At 47.1% G+C, this 19,006-nt stretch overlaps 1 protein-coding gene across 1 annotated transcript in view; it reads right to left on the bottom strand.

The window, feature by feature from the left end:
- LOC140409488 (cilia- and flagella-associated protein 337-like) overlaps positions 1 to 19,006 on the bottom strand; it is an 85,372-nt gene that overhangs the window by 55,638 nt on the left and 10,728 nt on the right. Inside the window, exons 2-3 of the mRNA XM_072497900.1 lie at positions 2,999 to 3,229; positions 2,161 to 2,243 (exon numbers count right to left, since the gene is read on the bottom strand). Of these exons, the coding sequence (XP_072354001.1) occupies positions 2,161 to 2,243; positions 2,999 to 3,229 (314 nt within the window). The remainder of the gene's footprint in view (positions 1 to 2,160; positions 2,244 to 2,998; positions 3,230 to 19,006) is intronic.

Here is a 19,006-nt window from a genome sequence, read left to right as displayed (position 1 = left end):
GACCTTGGTCCCAACTCCACATTGACTTCGCGGGACCATTCCAGAGCTCCATGTTGGCATCCACCCCAAGTGGATGAAGCACACCAAATGCAAGCAACTGCCACGAAAGCCATGGTCGAACGGCTGCGCCAGACATTTAGCACTCACGGCATACCCGAAGTGTCACTTTCAGATAACGGGATGGCTTTCACCAATGCTGAGTTTGCCTCATTTATTCACTCAAACGGGATTTGCCACATATGCACCGTTCCATATCACCCGACCTCAAATGGGTTCGCTGAGTGGGTGGTCCAAACATTCAAACAGAGAATGAGGAAGCAGACCTCAGGATCTTTGGAGACACTGTTGGCCCGGTTGCTTTTCTGCTATTGGACCGTGCCACATGCCACGACAGGGGTCGTGCCATCCATTGCTAATGTCACGCCGCCTGCACACTCGGCTGAGCATGGTACTCACGGGCATTGGCAGGAAGGTCTGCCAATGGTGGACATGGGCCAGCGAACACCACTGCAAAGTATCTGCCCGGACGATTCAGTACATGTCCGGAATATCGGCGACAGCATCGCATGGATTGTGGTATTTTCATAGACCGGACTGGTCTCATACAAGGTGCGAACACAAGGCCATGAATCAAACAGGCTCATGGACAACCTCCGCAGCCATGTCACTGATCTGCCAGACCCACTCCTAGATACCCCAATTCTGCATATTCCACCTCCCTGGCTGCCGTCACTGCCCCTGGCCCCATCAACCATAGTACTGGAGGACATGGACCCGTCCGACTCCGACACGGAAATTCAGCCACTGGCAGAGACCACCGAGCCGGTTCCTGATGTAGTGCCGGCCGCATTGGCTTCACCCAGGCACTCCATGCGGTAACTTCAATCATCTGTCCGGTATACGCTTCCAGACCCAATGCAGACAATGCCAAAGTGTCACCCCAGGGCAGAGGACGAGGGGGCCCTCATGCCAGTCCGCAGACACGGTCGCCGCTCAGAACCTTGGTGGGGGTGGGGGGGGGGGGGGGGTGTTACAACTCCCACAGAGGTCATGGGGTGTTGACCATCCACTTCTCCGTGACCTCTATAGAGTACAAACTTTCCCGGTAATGGGGCGAGGCTTCCCTTTTAACGAAGGGAGCTACAGAGTATAAAAGCCTGAGTGTAGGTCGGGTCAGGAGACTCTTCGGGGAGTTAATGTACATATCAATAAATATTTATTTTTGCATCCTACCCTTCATTCCATGTGATCACTCTGAGAGGATTCTACAGATGCCTCTTTCACTGGCAGGCATTTCATGCTTCTCCACCAAAATGAGGCCTGAGGCTCAAAATCTGGATAACCCTGGGCTTCAGCATTCAGGCGCATTCTTAAATAGATACGAGACAATCTCTAGACTCAATTTGCCTTTAGCACATGCTTGTTCTAACTGGATTTAGTCAGTCTGTGAATATATCAAACAGTCAATATTATTTTTTTAGTGCACCATTTTCCAACAGTCTTTTAATAAAACATCTTCCTGGCACACAAGCTATCTAATAATAAATGCACACCTATAAAGTGGAAATTTTCAAGGCTCTGCTCCTAATAAGAATCCTCACACAATGGGATTATTGGTCAGAGATAGGGCTATAACAATATATAGTCAATTCTGTTACTGCACTCCGGCAGCAGAGTTAAGTCAATTACTTCTACTGAGCAGACTTTTCAATGTTTTAACTCAAAGGTTTCAATTACATCAACAAATTGGGGCGTTCTCAAATTGATCATTAGAAATCTAGTGTTACCATTTTACCCTGTGTTTGTTCTTTTTATTTCTGGGTGGGAGAGGTGGGATGGCTATATTCCGACTTACTATGGTTTTTTATTTTATTTCCCACCTTATTTTCATCCTTACAGGGACACCTGGCTGAAAATAATGGAACTCTTGATGGACAGCTCAGAGGTACAATCAAGAATCCACTGAAGACATCTCATTTATTTTTCCTCCTCTATATTGACGGACAGGTAGGAAACTTCTCCCAGGGTCCACTAATAAGCGAACAAGACAAAGATGTGTGTAGTTAAGTTGGAAGGGGCAAGACAAGAGAGATCACATGAACACAAAGAGACATTTGAAATGTAGTTTATACTGTATATAATATTTTCAGATGTTTATACCATGTTCCAATCACGAATTTGTTGTACTGATTAATTAGGATGAAATCAGCAATCCATTTGAACTTTCTGTTTTCTTCCTGCACCTGAAATACCATAATAGTTTTGACATCAGAAAATGTGCATGTTTCTCACAATATTTATTTATTACATATATTTAGATTTATTTTTAGTTGGGCTGTTTATTAATTCATTGGATTGATCGACTTGTAAGTGACAAGAAAAACACAGAACAAAAAAAAGCGCTAATAATCTCCTCCTCTCCTCATTATCCTTCAACTGTGTTTAATTTTCCCTGCTATGGACTCTATCCAATTTATTTCATTGCTTCAGGGAAAATTGACCAAAACCTCAAGTTCATAACCCTAAAGTGATTTAGCATGCTTGAATTAATGTATCTAAGCTCAAGGAGACTTTGTGATTCTGCAGTGAGGCAATAGATAGAACTGCTTTGTGAAGATTAGTTTTTTGATTTCAACAGAATATTAAACAAAATTAATTTACATGAAAATCATGTGTCGGACAGAAGACCTCTTTCTCAAGTAATATCTCTGAGTGACAGATTAGCAGTGCATTATTGATATCTTTATGCATATGTTTGACCTGTCTCTAGGGGAACCTCATTATACTTTTTGTTTGTTGTGTACCCTATGCAATTGCAAAACAAACCAATGTGATTTTATTGAAAGAAAAGCTCATTAAGTCCAAAGATACAAATTAAAGTCTTTGTATCGTCTTAGTGAGTGAAGTTATTACAAAATTATGTTGCCGTTATCCACCTCGGACCAACTCCTCCACCCATTTCTCCCGTGAAAAGAACTGTGTTTCTGCAATTACTCACAAAGAGGGACCTGCTTTTCACAAGCATCAGGTCTGATGACCAGAAGGAAATCAGACCATCTTGTCCCATGAGCATGAAGTTATTGTCTGAAGTGGGACAGATGCGGAGGATTGATTCTCTGTGAGGAATTTCTTTGACGATGGAAGGAAGATGGAAAATAGCATCTTTGGATTGCTGGTTCGGCTCATTCTTCTTTGAACACTCCAGCTTTGTGCCATTATCGTATTCACCCTGTGCAGAACATACAAAAACGTAAATAAAAACTATTCTCTCATGATTTATGAACATGAAGTATCTAATATTATTCAATCTGGCCTATTGTTAACAGACTTGGAATGACAATACTCCATATGATATTTCACCATCTATGCCTATACTTTTCCCTACAACCTTCAAGTCTATTTGTGATCACGTTTCTGCCCATCAAAGCGTTAGGCCAGATGATGTATATTTTCCTGGCTCATGTCTTCTTTTCTGTAATTATCACAGTCAAGTGAGATTGTTTCCAGGGCTCAGTTACAACCTCTGTATTTCAAAAACTCTAATGGCATATCACCAGGGCCTTCTCAAAATTAAATATTATCAATAATTCATCTTAAACACCAATAGTGTTCATATGTAGCAGAGGAAATTTGACATTGAGACACAAAGAAATAATATGGAAAGTGAGCAAAAGCTAGATTAAAGAGATCTGTTTTAAGCCGGGACTTAAAGAAAGACAGGGAGTAGAATCTTAGGGATTGAATTCCAACGTTTCGGGCTTGAGGAACTGAAGGTGCAACTGCCAATGGTGCAGCGAAGAAAATAGCGGACGTGTAAGAGGCTAAAACTGATGCAGAGTAGAGATCTCAGGATGGGAAACTGTAATTGTGAAGGAGTATACAGAGATAGGGAGCAGAGATACCTTCCCAATTATTTTGCCTCTCCTGCCTTTTGAAGATGATGCTTCTGAAAACATTCAGGTTTCTCAAAGAATTTGGCATCAACAGCTAAGTTACAGTAGATTAATTTAAATCAATAGAAAAATCATGATCATAGAATCAATCTATTGGTCTCACTTGCCAAAACAAAACTGTCAATGACAACTATTTTGTTTCTTGTTACCTATTCATTTATCTAGTTTTAAATTTCCTCCCTTATCCCAAAAGTTTTGATTCTAACCAAAATATCCTTTTAAGCAATCTTATTAAAATTTTCTGAAATCAGGTTACATAATCCCAACCATAGCATCTCATAGATTGTGCTATTTTTGCGGAGAAAAGCGCAGCTATTCGACTTTAGTGTACTTGTAAGGATCTTCCTGTTTAGACCCGGTTTTTCCTGTTTATTCCCTTTAGTTTCTGTTACTTTGGCTTTGTTCATTTTTGTGCCTGGACAAAAATTTGCCTATAGCTTTAAGATGGACTTCACCTTTAATTTTAAAAAAGGAATCCAGCAAGATGTGCTGACATCAGTGATGATTCATCTTGATGGACTTTGCTGTCAGCCAATGAGCTGTTAACTTTGCCAGGGTCTCAGTTGATAGTCTATGCTGATTGGTGCTTACCATTTTCTGGAATGTTCTGCCAAGGACAGGAAGACTTCATCTGCTTTTAGTTTTGTTTTGAACAGAAACTGGAGGGTCAAAGCCCTGATTTGTCTCTCACCTGATGGATTCTTCCTGAAGGTCCAGGGTAAAGATCTTTCTCCACAGCAAGATTGAGCTGCAAAGGAACTCAAGTCCAGCACCAGCTGCAATCAGGGTCAGCTGTTTAAAGAACCCTCTTTAAAATCTCGTGAGGGGAACTCCATTTTTCCTCAGTAAAGCTAGGGGACATTCTGGTGGAGTCGGAAACAAATAAGAATTACACAGGCCTGAGACGGATCTTCTGAGAGAAGGCCCAGGTATAAAAGTGAAAGTGACTCCCCAGAGGGAATCCCGCAGTCTGGCGATTCGGAGTAAATGTTCCAGCCAGAGGATCCTTGCTAGCCACTCAATCGGTGGTTCTTAATCACTCTGCGTCCTGGAAAAACAGTCAGCTGAAAAAACAACTTCAACATCCGCAGCAAGGGCACTCAGTTTCCATCGCGTATTAATCCTCTTTTCCTTTTCCCCCCCGTCTGCATGTGCATGTCTTGTGTGTGTTTAGGTGGAGGGTGGGATGGTAAAGGGGGGGGGGGCGAGTAGTAGATTGGTGGCCATTATTCTCTTATAATTATTGCATGTCTTAACTCTATTGTTGTTATAAATATAGTGTTTCACTTACAAATTTGGTGCCTGTAAGTCATTGGAGCAATCTAATCCCCCCCCCCCCCCCCCCCCCACCTTCACACTCAAGGGATTTTGAAGTGCTCAACTTGAAATTGACAACACTTAACTCCCTTTGAAGTGATTGATGCTTGTAAACATTATGATTAGAGAAGGCAGCACGGTGGCGCAGTGGTTAGCACTGCTGCCTCATGACGCAAAGGACCTGGGTTCGATCCTGGCCATGTGGAGTTTGTAGATTCTTCCCATGTCAACCCAAAAGATATGGAGGGTAGGTGGCTTGGCCATGCTAAATTGCCCCTTAATTGGAAAAAAGAATTGGGTACTTAAATGAAATACAAATTGTGGTTAGAGCACTTCAGAGTTATTCAAATATGAAGGTGACGAATGTGATATAAAATAGTTACTTTAGAGATACTAGTTAATGTAATGTAGAAATAAGCCACTTTGATTCTGGCAGTTAGGGACAAAGGGATTTGAGACCGCATGGAAAAAGCAGGAAGAGGTGTGTCTATGAGAGTGATGCTGCATTGATAGGGGCCAGAGAAAGGGATTGGAAGTGAGCCAATCAGAATAGATCAAACAGGTCAGGAGGGATATAGGCTGACCTAATGGGCGTCGAGTATGTGAAACTTGATACCATTTGAATTGATTTGCAGAGATCCCTTTGTTTCTTTGTTCATTCGCTTTCTGGGATATAGGAAACTGGATGTCTCTTATGTTTCTATGAAATGAATCAAGCTTGCAAGCTAAATAAATAACTTCTTTTTACGTGCGAATCCATCTCAACTTTTATTGAGGCCAGACTGACAGAGAAAGAAATTTGGGAATCAACATTTGGTGCCGAAAACCGGGATTTCTCAGGGCGGTCCTGATCCAACTGCGAAATCAGAATTAGACTGATTATGAACAGGAGGATGGGGGAACAAAGGGCCCTCAATGTAGAACTGGAAAACGAACCGCGCATTGATTGTTCCCCTCTTCTTATCGTCTGATTAGTCTGGTCACTCGCGGTTGGCACAGAAAGACCGCCTCGACGAAATCACAGGTCAGTCTGGGGATTAGCAATTTAATTGATGGGATTTCATATTGTTGTTTCGGCTTGGGTTAGGGTTTTGGTTGATGGGACATCTCAAATGATGATTCAATTCCAAGTATAAGTGTTCAGAGGCTGATGTGACTTCAGTAATGAGGTTCAGTCTATTATATGGGTTCAGGGGCTGATGTGACTTCAGTAATGAAGGTTCAGTCTATTATATGGGTTCAGGGGCTGATGTGACTTCAGTAGATGAAGGTTCAGTCCAGTATAACTGTTTTTAAATCTGAAGATGGTTCAACTCTATGTGTGAGTGTTTTAAATATATAGTTGATTAAGCTAAAATTGTCTCCTTGGACTGTATTGGCGAAAACGCAGTTCCGAGGTCTAGTTGAGATTGTGGGGAATGCTGCATATTGGTTGAAGCAGAAGTCTCTCAAAGGGTTAACAGCAGCAGGCGAAGTTGAAAACAGGCAGTGCTTCTCACTCAGGCTTTGAGATAACAGCAGCAGCCTGTAGTGTAATCGGATACCTTTCCTTTGAGTCAGTGAACACCAGCAAAGTTACGTTTTGAATTAATTAAAGGAAACCAGTGGGTTTCTCCACCTCTTTGATAAAAGTTATTATTTTCGAAAGCAATTGATTGAAATTGCCAGAATCTTAAGTTTTACTTACTTGAAATAAGGTTTATCTCATTTTATCTGGAGATTAATAGAAACTTAAAGAAGATCATGGACACATTTTAAAAAGTGTCAATCTGGAGATGATAGTTGATTTTGCTAATACATATGTGTATGTAAAAGAAAAAAAAACTTGTTAAAAGAAAAATTGTTAAGATAAAGAAATAATTAAGTTGTAAATGTTATACAAGTTTGTGTTAAGCAAATTGTAAATTTAGTTCTGAGTTGAGATCAGAGCTAAGCTTGCAAGTTGCAGTAATTCAATTTGAATTTTCAAACATTTTTAAGTTTAAAAAAAAAAGAGCAAATAGAGAAAAGAAGGACACAGATCTGAATGCGTTGAATAGCACATTTCAAAGGCCCATAAATCTTTCTGTTATCTTAGACCTAAAACCTAGGAAGACTGAAGAGCCAGAGGAATTTCTGGAGCGTTTTAATGAAATCTACCGGGGGCAGTCAGGCGATTTGCTGTATCAAAATGGTCAGAATTCCCCTCAATACTGTGCTATGTTAATGCATTGCCTACCACCTTCTGTGGTTACTGCTTGTGAAATGTAATAACATGAATTGGACAGAGAACGACCCTTCCCATATGGCAAGGGCAGTCAGATTTTACTGGAAGGAGGGTGTAGGCCAAGAAGGAGGCTCAGTTACAAAGGTTAAGACTGAGTATGTAATGAAAAAGGATGATCTGCGACCCCAACAAGCGGCAGAAATGGTAGTTTACCAGCAGGAGCCCCAATATAGTGACTTTGGTGGGTGGATCAGCGAAGAGGAGGATGAGACAACAGTGCTATATTTCTATCACCCCCCAGTGGTGGACGTTAGACGTTGAACAGTCACTGCATCACGTTACCCTGGCCTATGACAGAACTGGACGAAACAGGGAGTTGGAGGACAAATACCGGCCATTACTTGAGACCGAATGGCCAGTCAAGGTTACAGCCACAGTCACGGGAAAAGAAGGTACAGCCGATTTTGTTACAATATCACCACATTTATGGCCACAGTCAGCTTCGGTAAGCCCTCATATTACACGTCAGGTCCATGACCAGTACCATGCAGGGATATGGGCGAATGGTCAGCATCTTACCGCAGCTCGTCAGAATAGGTATGAGATATACCTTTTGAACAATCCACGTCTGACATTTAAATACTGTACCACTATCAATCCAGCCTGTTTTCTTAGCGGTCCCCCTGTCCATGAGGACGCACCTGGTCAAGAATGTTTAGCCTTGATTCAGGAAACTACCACAATAAGGGGCGATTTGAGTGACATTTCGTCAGAACAACCTGACATGATTATGTGTGGTCAAATATCCCACGGGGTTTAGTTAATGACCTACTGCAGGCCCTCCTTATGCCAGCGCAGATTTCCGTTATTAAATGCGCTGCCCACACGAATGGTACAACCCCAGTTGACGTTGGTAATGAACGAGCAGATCGTGCAGCGCGAACAGCCGCGCAAATTCAGCAAGTGATGGTGCCTAAGATGTTAAGTCAGACTAAACGATGTACTATAAATATGTCTGCTTCTGACAAGTCAATGCCAACCATCCAAGACGTCATAAGATTACAGGAGGACGCTCCTGAGAGTGATAAACAAATGTGGAAACGGTTAGGTTGTACATATGATTCTGTTTCCTCTTTATGGACCACGCCTGCACATTAGACTTGTATGTCTGATGTGCTGGCTTTATGGGTCATTGAATGTGTACACTTTGCAACTCATTGTGGGGCTCGAGGGACTAGTGATTTGTTGCTGGACACTTGGTGGCACCCTAAAATGCAGGGGTTGGCCCAAAGTATCAGTAATCGGTGTTTGATTTGTCAGCAATATAACACCGGAAAAGGTATCCCTTGTGGGAAGGGGCAAACCCCATTGCCCAGTGGTCCCTTTGAGACGCTCCAAATGGATTACATTGAGTTGGAAAGGTGTCAATGTTACAAATATGTTTTGGTCATTGTGGATGTGTTCAGCAGATGGGTCGAGGCGTATCCGACTATCGATAATAAAGCTGCTACTGTGGTTAAAGTCTTGATGAGGGAAATCATTCCCCGGTACGGTATACCAGCTCAGTTAAGTTCTGATAATGGGCCTCATTTTATTGGACAAATTAACAAGGAGTTTTGCTCCCAGTTGGGCATACGCCAGCAGTTACACTGTGCTTACAGACCGCAGGCGGCCGGGTTGGTTGAGAGACACAATCAGACCCTCAAAACTAAATTGGCTAAATTAAGAGCAGACACGGGACTGACATGGCTTAAGTTGCTCCCCGTTGCCCTCTTCCAGCTGCGGGTTACACCTGCGGGCCCGGCCCGGCTCTCTCCCGCCGAGATTCTTTATGGCAGGCCGCTTAGAACTCCCTGGAGCCTGCAGGTTCCCAGACTGGTTCAGTTTCATCAGATGACTGAAGAAATGACCGCCTATGTTCTAGCCCTCACGCAAGTGCTCAAGGAACTCCATGGCCAGGTCCGCGCGGCTCACCAGCCATTGCCCCCAGTACCTAGCTCACTTTCAGTCCAGCCCGGTAGTTATGTCATGGTCAAAAATTGGACTAGGAAGGGGTCGGAGCCGCGATGGGACGGGCCCTTCCAAGTTCTCCTTACCACCCCCACAGCAGTTAAAGTGGAGGGGCGAAGTGCTTGGGTCCACCTACATCACTGTAAATTGAGTCCATCTCCACTACTGTAAAAGGTTGGATACTAACCTGCCTCCCTTCTCCAGTGCTATTTTACAGGTGTGGAGCATGATGGAGTGGCTACGCATCGTCTGTCTGATATTTGGCCTCACTTCGCTTGGCGTGTTATTGGCGATGGACATGGAAAAGGGGAATATTATGTATCTGTGTAGCCCCAACCAATCTACAAGGATACATCACCGATGCAAAGGTGATGTTCTTCGCTGCCCCCATATACGAGGACATGGTACCGACTCATGGAAGGTCATCAAAGTTAAGGAGAATGCAGGAGTCATGAAGCAGTTGTACCGGTCCCGGCGATGGGAAGGGAACATTATATGGACATTGCCTTGTTTTTGGAATACATGTAAATTTGATTTTGGATGTGTTAAGAGTGGTACAATAAAGGTAAAATCAGGCTGTCAGAAGAGTGTAGGAAGAGGAGATGAGAAAGAGAAAGGGACTAGAGAGAGGACGGGGCGTATGAGAAGGGAAGTACAGCTAGAACGTAGGTTACCGGGAGATACACTTAAGTTAATTAAAGGCCAAACTGAGGAAAACCCGGGTAGTATGAATCTCTTCTACCAGATTTACCACCGCTTGTATGGCCAGGGACGGGTTGTCTGCTACCCAAACCCCGCAGCGGTGTCTAGGTTATTTTCTGTTTCACCGCTTTGGGGCACTCCCCAAACGGTGGTTCATTGTCAGCATTCCGAACCACTGCCCGATCAGGTCACTCTTCCTTACGATCCGGGTTCAGCACCACCGGCTATTTGCCTTCCCCTTCCTCGGGATAATTCCCATTCACAGTACGATAGGCTGCGACGGTGGAGGGCGCACATACCTAGCCACTTCACTCCCAATAGGGATTCCCGGTCGTACGAGAATTGCTTCAGCAGTGAAGGATATGGCTGTTTGCTGGTAGAGGTGGACACAAATATAACATGTCTGTTTCCCACCTGTACGGACAGGAGGTGCCATATCACCCAGGCGTCTGGCCAATGCGTTTGTTACAACACCACTTGCGTTCCATTGAACGCCGGCCTCCAGCTCCTCTGTGGCTGGGCGAATGTCTCTCATATCACTGTTGGGACTAGGGCTTTCCGCATTGCTGGGGCGGCCCGAATAGCATTTCAAAGTTGGATAAACTGGGAGGTGTGGGGGGTTCCTTGGCTGTCAGTGATCGGAATTATTTTATTTGCGGCCTTACCATCTTGGGAAATGAAACCTTGGGAGCCCTCGGGGCAATAACCAAGGAGTTGTCTCAGCTACGGTTGTTTGCAATACAGAACCGGTATGCTCTTGACTATCTTCTGGCCCGTGAGGGTGGGGTATGCGCCATAGTACAGGGCAAGTGTATCATGGGAGTTCAGGACTTGACCGCTAACATCACTAAATTTATGGATCGCATACGGGATCACTTGGACGGGATGCAGGATCCTGGCTCTTGGGGTAACTGGGGATTTGGAGGATGGAAGGACTGGTTGATAAATATGGCCATGTATCTAGTGGTAGCTATCGGCTGCATCTTTGTGGGCCTGGCCATCCTTAAATGTGTGATGGGTAGAATGCGGGGTGCACTGGATCAGATCACCGCCCCAATCACCGAAAAAAAAAATTTAACTGTTAAAATCCATGAGGGTGAGGCAGATGAAGGGGGGCTAAGACAGGAATTGGAAATGCAGCGACGGATCTTTTAGATGAGGAACCGTAGCTATGGATTGGATAGTTCGGTTATCATGGAATGATAAAAGGAGGGAATGACGAATGTGATATAAAATAGTTACTTTAGAGATACTAGTTAATGTAATGTAGAAATAAGCCACTTTGATTCTGGCAGTTAGGGACAAAGGGATTTGAGACCGCATGGAAAAAGCAGGAAGAGGTGTGTCTATGAGAGTGATGCTGCATTGATAGGGGCCAGAGAAAGGGATTGGAAGTGAGCCAATCAGAATAGATCAAACAGGTCAGGAGGGATATAGGCTGACCTATGGGCGTCGAGTATGTGAAACTTGATACCATTTGAATTGATTTGCAGAGATCCCTTTGTTTCTTTGTTCATTCGCTTTCTGGGATATAGGAAACTGGATGTCTCTTATGTTTCTATGAAATGAATCAAGCTTGCAAGCTAAATAAATAACTTCTTTTTACGTGCAAATCCATCTCAACTTTTATTGAGGCCAGACTGACAGAGAAAGAAATTTGGGAATCAACAAAGGAAGGTGAATGAAGCAAGGCTGCAGGTGTGTATGTCTGTGGGGAAGCTGTCAATCACAGCCCAGTGAGGGAAATGAATGAATGGCTTGTAGCTCAAGGATTTGAGGGGTTTAAACATAGGTCACTGCCTTCTTTTTCCAGAAATTGACACACTCTTCCTGAGCCAGCAGACATATACCCAGATGAGTGTTACGACAGCAATTATTTTCACTGCCTCTGTCTGGGGGAGGGGCTCCCTGACAAGTTTCTCTTTTCTGGGGGCTTCTTGAGAGGCTTCTTTTTTCTGGGGGTTTTCCTGACAGTGGTCTCTTTACCGGGAGCTTCCTGACGGGGGCCTCTTTTCTTGGGGGAGGGGCTTCCTGACAAAGGTCTCTTTCCTGGGCACTTCCCGAAAGGGTTTTTCTTTCTGTGGGGCCTTCTGACAGGTTTCTCTTTTCTGGGGGCTTCCTGATAGGGGTATAATTTCTGGGGGTTTCCTGACAGGGGTCTCTTTTCTGGGGAGCTTCCTCACAGACTTTTCTTTTCTGGTGGGCTTTATGACAGGTTTCTCTTTTCTGGGTGGGGGGGGGTGCTTCCTGACAGGGGTCTCTTTTCAGGGGCGGCTTCCTGACAGAGGTCTCTTTTCAGGAGTGGCTTCCAGACAGGGGTCTCTTTTCTGGGGGTCTTCCTTACGGGCTGCTCTTTTCTGGGCGGGGGGGGGGGGGGGGGCGGGGGGGGGGGGGGGCTCCCATGGGATGCATGATGGGGTGGCTTCCTGACAGGGGTCTCATTTCTGCGGGGATTCCGGACAGGGGTATCATTTCTGTTGGGATTCCTGATAGGGGTCTCTTTTCTGGGGGACTCCCTTATGGGCTTCTCTTTTCTGGGGGGAGACTTCCTGACAGGGGTCTCATTTCTGGGGGGCTTCCTTATGGGCTTCTCTTTTCTGGGGCGAGACTTCCTGACAGGGGTCTCATTTCTGGGGGGCTTCCTTATGGGCTTCTCTTTTCTGGGGGAGTACTTCCTGACAGGGGTCTCATTTCTGGGGGGATTCCTGACAGGGGTCTCATTTCTGGGGGGCTTCCACAAAGGCTTTTATTTTCTGACGGGCTTACTGACAGGGCTCCATTTTCTGGGGGGGCCACCTGAAAAGTTTCTCTTTTTGGGGGGTGCATGATGGGGGGGGGGGCATCCTGACAGGGGTCTCTTTTCTGGGGGGACATCCTAATATGTTTCTCTTTTCTGGGTGGCCTTCGAGACAGGAGTCTCTTTTCTGGGGAGCTTCCTGACGGGGGTCTCTTTTCTTGGGGGTGGGGCTTCCTGACAAAGGTCTCTTTCCTGGGGACTTCCAGAAAGGGTTTTTCTATTTGTGGGGCTTCCTGACAGGTTTCTTTTTTCTGGGGTGTTTCCTGACAGGGGTATACTTTCTGGGGGGATTCCTGACAGGGGTCTCTTTTCTGGGGAGCTTCCTCACAGACTTTTCTTTTCTGGTGGGCTTTATGACAGGTTTCTCTTTTCTGGGGGGGGGGGGGGGGGGGGGGGGGGCTTCCTGACAGGGGTCTCTTTTCAGGTGTGGCTTCCTGACAGGGGTCTCTTTTCAGGTGTGGCTTCCTGACAGGGGTCTCTTTTCTGGGGGCTTCCTGACAGACTTCTCATTCATGTTGGGATTCCTGACAGGGGTCTCTTTTCTGGGGGTCTTCCTTACGGGCTTCTCTTTTCTGGGGGGGAGGGGGGGAGCTTCCTGACAGGGGTCTCTTTTCAGGGGCGGCTTCCTGACAGAGGTCTCTTTTCAGGAGTGGCTTCCTGACAGGGGTCTCTTTTCAGGGGCGGCTTCCTGACAGAGGTCTCTTTTCAGGGGTGGCTTCCTGACAGGGGTCTCTTTTCTGTGGGGCTTCCTGACAGGGGTCTCATTTCTGTTGGGATTCCTGATAGGGGTCTCTTTTCTGGGGGGCTCCCTTATGGGCTTCTCTTTTCTCGGGGGGGGGGACTTCCTGACAGGGCTCTCATTTCTGGGGGGCTGCCTTATGGGCTTCTCTTTTCAGGGAGGGACTTCCTGACAGGTGTCTCATTTCTGGGGGGATTCCTGACAGGGGTCTCATTTCTGGGGGGCTTCCACGCAGGCTTTTCTTTTCTGGCGGGCTTACAGATGGGGCTCTATTTTCTGGGGGGCCACCTGAAAGGTTTCTCTTTTTGGGGATGCATGATGGGGTGGCTTCCTGACAGGGGTCTCTTTTCTGTGGGGCTTCCTGACAGGGGTCTCATTTCTGTTGGGATTCCTGATAGGGGTCTCTTTTCTGGGGGGCTCCCTTATGGCCTTCTCTTTTCTGGGGGGGGGGAACTTCCTGACAGGGCTCTCATTTCTGGGGGGCTTCCTTATGGGCTTCTCTTTTCTGGGGGGGACTTCCTGACCGGTGTCTCATTTCTGGGGGGATTCCACGCAGGCTTTTCTTTTCTGGTGGGCTTACAGACAGGCTCTATTTTCTGGGGGGCCACCTGAAAGGTTTCTCTTTTTGGGGGGTGCATGATGGGGGGGCATCCTGACAGGGGTCTCTTTTATGGGGGGACTTCCTAAAATGTTTCTCTTTTCTGGGGAGCTTCCTGACTGGGGTATCTTTTATTGGGGGGGTCTTCCTGATAGGGGTCTCCCTTCTGGGGACTTCCTGACTGGGGTTTCTTTTCTGGTGGGGGGGGGGGTCTTCCTGACCGGGGTCTCTTTTCTGAGGGCTTCTTGAAAGGTGTCTCTTTTCTGCGGGGGCTTCCTGACAGCGGTTTTTTTTCTGGCGGGGGGGAGAGCGGGGTTTCCTGACAGCGATCTCTTTTCTGGAGGGTCAGAGAGGGTCCACTATTTGAGGAGTCTCTGTGGGGGGGGGGGGGTCCTCCCTATCTATGGGGTCTCTGGGGGTCCCTCTATTTAGGGATTTCTAGGGGGGAAGGGGGGACCCAGAAAATCTGAGGGATGGGGGGCTGATTTGCGATGCGGTGGTGGTGGGTTGGGGGTGGGGAGGCGTGGTTTGCGATGGGGGAGCTGCTTTGCAATGCAAGGGGAGCCGAATTACGATGCGGGTAGGGATGGCCAGCAACAGGACCTCACTATCGGCCGCCCGCTCAACATGGCGGCCCGATAGCACGATTTCCTTGGGAATCCCTCGTAATCCTCAGCATGAATAAATTTGTATGGCAAAGGATAGTGAATTGCTTCCTGGGAGCGCAAATCAGTTGAAATTCACCTCCGATGGGAAAACATTGGCCGGGATTCAACATTTCCCAGCGCCATTTTTATAATCGGCGATCGGGCGGAGAATCCCTTTTGTCACTGAAATCGAGGGCGGCACGTGTTTGATGCAGGTTTGGTATGCTCCGCCCCCTCCGAAATGGCGTCTACGCGTCGCTCGCCGCACGCCGTTGGGAAGGCCTTAGCATGTAACCTGAAGGTCCTCCCCCGATACGCTGTCCTCAATGGGCCGAGTTCCCGACCGCGCGGTTGACGTGTGTGGTCTCAGCGGTCGGGAACCCGGCAATGTGGCTGTGGACTGTGTCGCCACAGTCGGGCGGGAGCCATTCTGCTGGCTGGGGTCTTCCGCAAAGGCTGGGGTGGCCAGGGGGGCACTACCTGGCAGGTCAGGTCCGCGGACAGCCGGCGCCATGTTTTACAGTGCAACGCTGCAGGTCGTTGCTGTGCGCATATGCAGCCATGGACCCAGCCATTCTTATCATGGGAGCCGGGAGTTTTACATGGCGCGGCTACTAGTCCCTCACTGGTCTTAGGATTGGTGAGGGGACGGCGCCGATTTTTTTCATGTAAAATGCCTCAGATCCTCCGCACTCAATATCGGAGAATCCAGCCCATTGTCGCCCAAATGGAGAATGTCACCCAATATTTATTATTCTTATCACCAAGAATGTGATGAACCCTGTTGTGCCAGAATACACATCTGGAAAACTGTCATGTGAAACATCGCTAAAATGATTCGCCTCATATCTCCTGGATCACCCAATGCTGGAAAATGTCTTGAATTTAATTTCCTTAATGTTTTATTTCCTCTCAAAACTTTCTCAACTGTAGCATGTTTCATCATAGAACTTAACTCGTAATAAATTGTAACTATCATCAGGTCTAGTCTGGTGCACAACCAGTTCAACTTCAACCGTCCAATCAAACTTCTTCACTGGTCTTTTCTTTCTTGAATGCAGGATCCTTTTTAACACCTGGCCTGATTCATTGGAATGCGACTGATGCTTTCTAAATAAGAATGCTGGTTCAGGGGACTGGATTTTCTGCCACCCGCCACCGACAGCGGATCTCGCCGCCGACAGCAGAGTTCCTGATGCAGCAGAGTCCAGCGTCAGCAGAAAATGGGATTGGTGCCCATCAGGAGTCTCTCTAATGGGGGGCTTCTAGGCAAGGGTCTATGTAATGGGGGGCTTCCAGGCAAGGGTTTCGCTTATGGGGGATCTCTGATGGAGATCTCTCTTATAGGGGCCTCTGGTGGGGGTCTTTCTTATTGGGGGTTCCATATCAAGGCGGCAGAGATGGCGCGACAAGGCCCCCACAATGCGGAGCGGGTGCAGGCCGTAAAACAGCTCCAGGGCCTGTGTCTGGATGAAGGCGGCCATTTCGCGGCTTTTCCCAGGCTTCTGCACATGCGCGCCACGACCAAGGGGACGGCGAGGCCGACGACCGAACTGCGCAGGTGCGCACATCGTTCAACCGCACGGCGCATGCGTGGTGGCACACAGAGCGTCCTGACGTCAGCGCCATGACGTGCAACAACTGTGGCTCCGCCCATTTAAAGCGGCAATGTCCCACGAAATCTCGACGCTGTCTCCAGTGTGGCAAGCTTGGCCACTACGCAGCCCTATGCAGATCTGCTCAACTGCCCAGTACACAGCGATCCCAGTCGCAGCGCAAGAACGTCCGGTCAGTACAGCAACCCGTTGCAGACTCCGACTCCAACATGGTTCCGGATTCCGACACCGAGGGCCTCACATCTCCATTCCGGGTGGGCATCATCACCGACCATACGATGCTTTCAGCGAAGAAGGTGAAACAACTCCCAGTGATGAGCATTGATCCGGATGACGAGTGGTGTGCAACCTTTATGGTCAACAAGGCTCGCATACGCTTCAGGCTGGACACTGGCGCTTCAGCGAACCTCATTTCAAAGTCTGACCTTGACACCATCCGCGTCAAGCCAAGCATTCTTCCACCGGCCTGCCAGCTCCTCGACTACAATAGCAATGCCATTGCTGCCACTGGCTCATGCCAGCTTGCGGTATCCCATCATTCTTCAAAAGCAACCCTGCGTTTTGAAATTGTAGGAACCAACAGAGCTTCCCTGCTCGGTGCTCGGGCCTGCAAAATCCTGAATCTTGTGTAGCGGGTTCACACCATGTCCGTCCGCAGAGGCAACGGCCTCACCAGATGTCAACTTCCAAGCCCAATTAGATGACATCATAGCACAATACCACAGCATCTTCGAAGGTATGGGTACACTACCTTACCGACACAAGATACTGCTGAAGCCGAATGCCACACCTGTGGTTTATGCACCGCGTCGGGTGCCGGCACCCCTTAAGGACCGCCTCAAGCAGCAGCTGCAAGACCTCCAGGACCAGGGCGTCATTTCTAAGGTCACTGAACCCATGGACTGGGTTAGCTCTATGGTCTGTGTCAAAAAACTGTCAGGGCAACTTCGCATTTGTATCGACCCCAAAGATTTGAACCGTAACATGATGAGGGAACACTACCCTATACCTAAATGAGTAGAGCTCACCAGCGAAATGGCTCACGCCAAGTTTTTCACGAAGCTGGATGCCTCCAAGGGGTTTTGGCAAATACAGCTGGACGCGTCCAGTCGAAAGTTGTGTACATTTAACACCCCGTTCGGTCGCTACTGTTACAACCGGATGCCCTTTGGCATCATCTCCGCCTCGGAGATGTTCCACCACATAATGGAGCAAACAATGGAGGGCATCGTCAATGATATTATTATCTGGTCCACAACTCATCAGGAGCACATCGATCGCCTCAAGCGAGTGTTCCACAGGATCCACGAGCATGGCCTCCGACTCAGTAAATGCTCGTTCGGTCAAGAAGAAATAATGTTCCTTGGCGACCATATTTCGCAGTTCGGTGTGCAGCCAGGTGCAGACAAGGTGTCGGCGATCAACGCCATGAAGACAAGAAGGCGGTTCTCCGCTTCCTAGGGATGGTCAATTTCCTTGGGAAGTTTATCCCCAACCTTGCATCACACACCACAGCTCTCCACAATCTTGTCAAAAAAACTACGGACTTCCAGTGGCTCCCTGCTCATGAGCAAGAGTGGCGTGAGCTCAGGGCAAAACTCACCAAGGCCCCGGTACTGGCGCTTTCCGACTCCGCCAAGGAGACGAAGATCTCCACCGATGCAAGCCAGGCTTGCATTGGGGCAGTACTCCTCCAGCTGGATGAATCCTCCTAGGTTCGGAGGAGGAGGAGCAGTCTCTGTCAGGGAGAGAATCTGAGAACATCTAAGACACTCAGAAGGTAAGAAGGTAAGTAAGTGATTTTTACTCATTTTTACTTTTAGACCTTTTTCAAATTGTGTGTGTCGGGGGGAAACTGAAGTGACATCACAGAAAAGCTGTGGCCTGAGTGGCTGGTTGGGAATCTACACTAAATTAAAAAAATTAAGCATTGGTAACTAATTAAACATAATTACTTAATTATAATTTAGAGGGGTATCTAAGCCAGAGATCGGAGAGTACTATATTTAGCTTTCGCATTTCTATTAGAAATCTAGTGCTAGGAAACAGATAGTTAACAGTAACTTTGAAAAAAATTAAAAAAAAAATATATATATTTTTTTTTTAATTTAATTTTAATTTTAATTAATTGATGCAATGTCAGTTAGAGGGGTGCAGTGCTCTGACTGTGAGATGTGGCAGGTCCGGGAGGCTTCCAGCGTCCCGGATGGCTTCATCTGCAGAAAGTGCACCCAACTGGAGCTCCTCACAGACCGCATGGTTCGGTTGGAGCAGCAATTGGATGCACTTAGGAGCATGCAGGTGGCAGAAAGCGTCATAGATCGCAGTTATGTAAATGTGGTCACACCCAAGGTGCAGGCAGAGAAATGGGTGACCACCAGAAAGGGCAGGCAGTCAGTGCAGGAATCCCCTGTGGTTGTC

This window comes from Scyliorhinus torazame, chromosome 3, assembly GCF_047496885.1.
Source record: "Scyliorhinus torazame isolate Kashiwa2021f chromosome 3, sScyTor2.1, whole genome shotgun sequence".
In the NCBI taxonomy this organism is placed as follows: Eukaryota; Metazoa; Chordata; class Chondrichthyes; order Carcharhiniformes; family Scyliorhinidae; genus Scyliorhinus; species Scyliorhinus torazame.
This window is presented reverse-complemented; position numbering and strand designations above follow the sequence as displayed.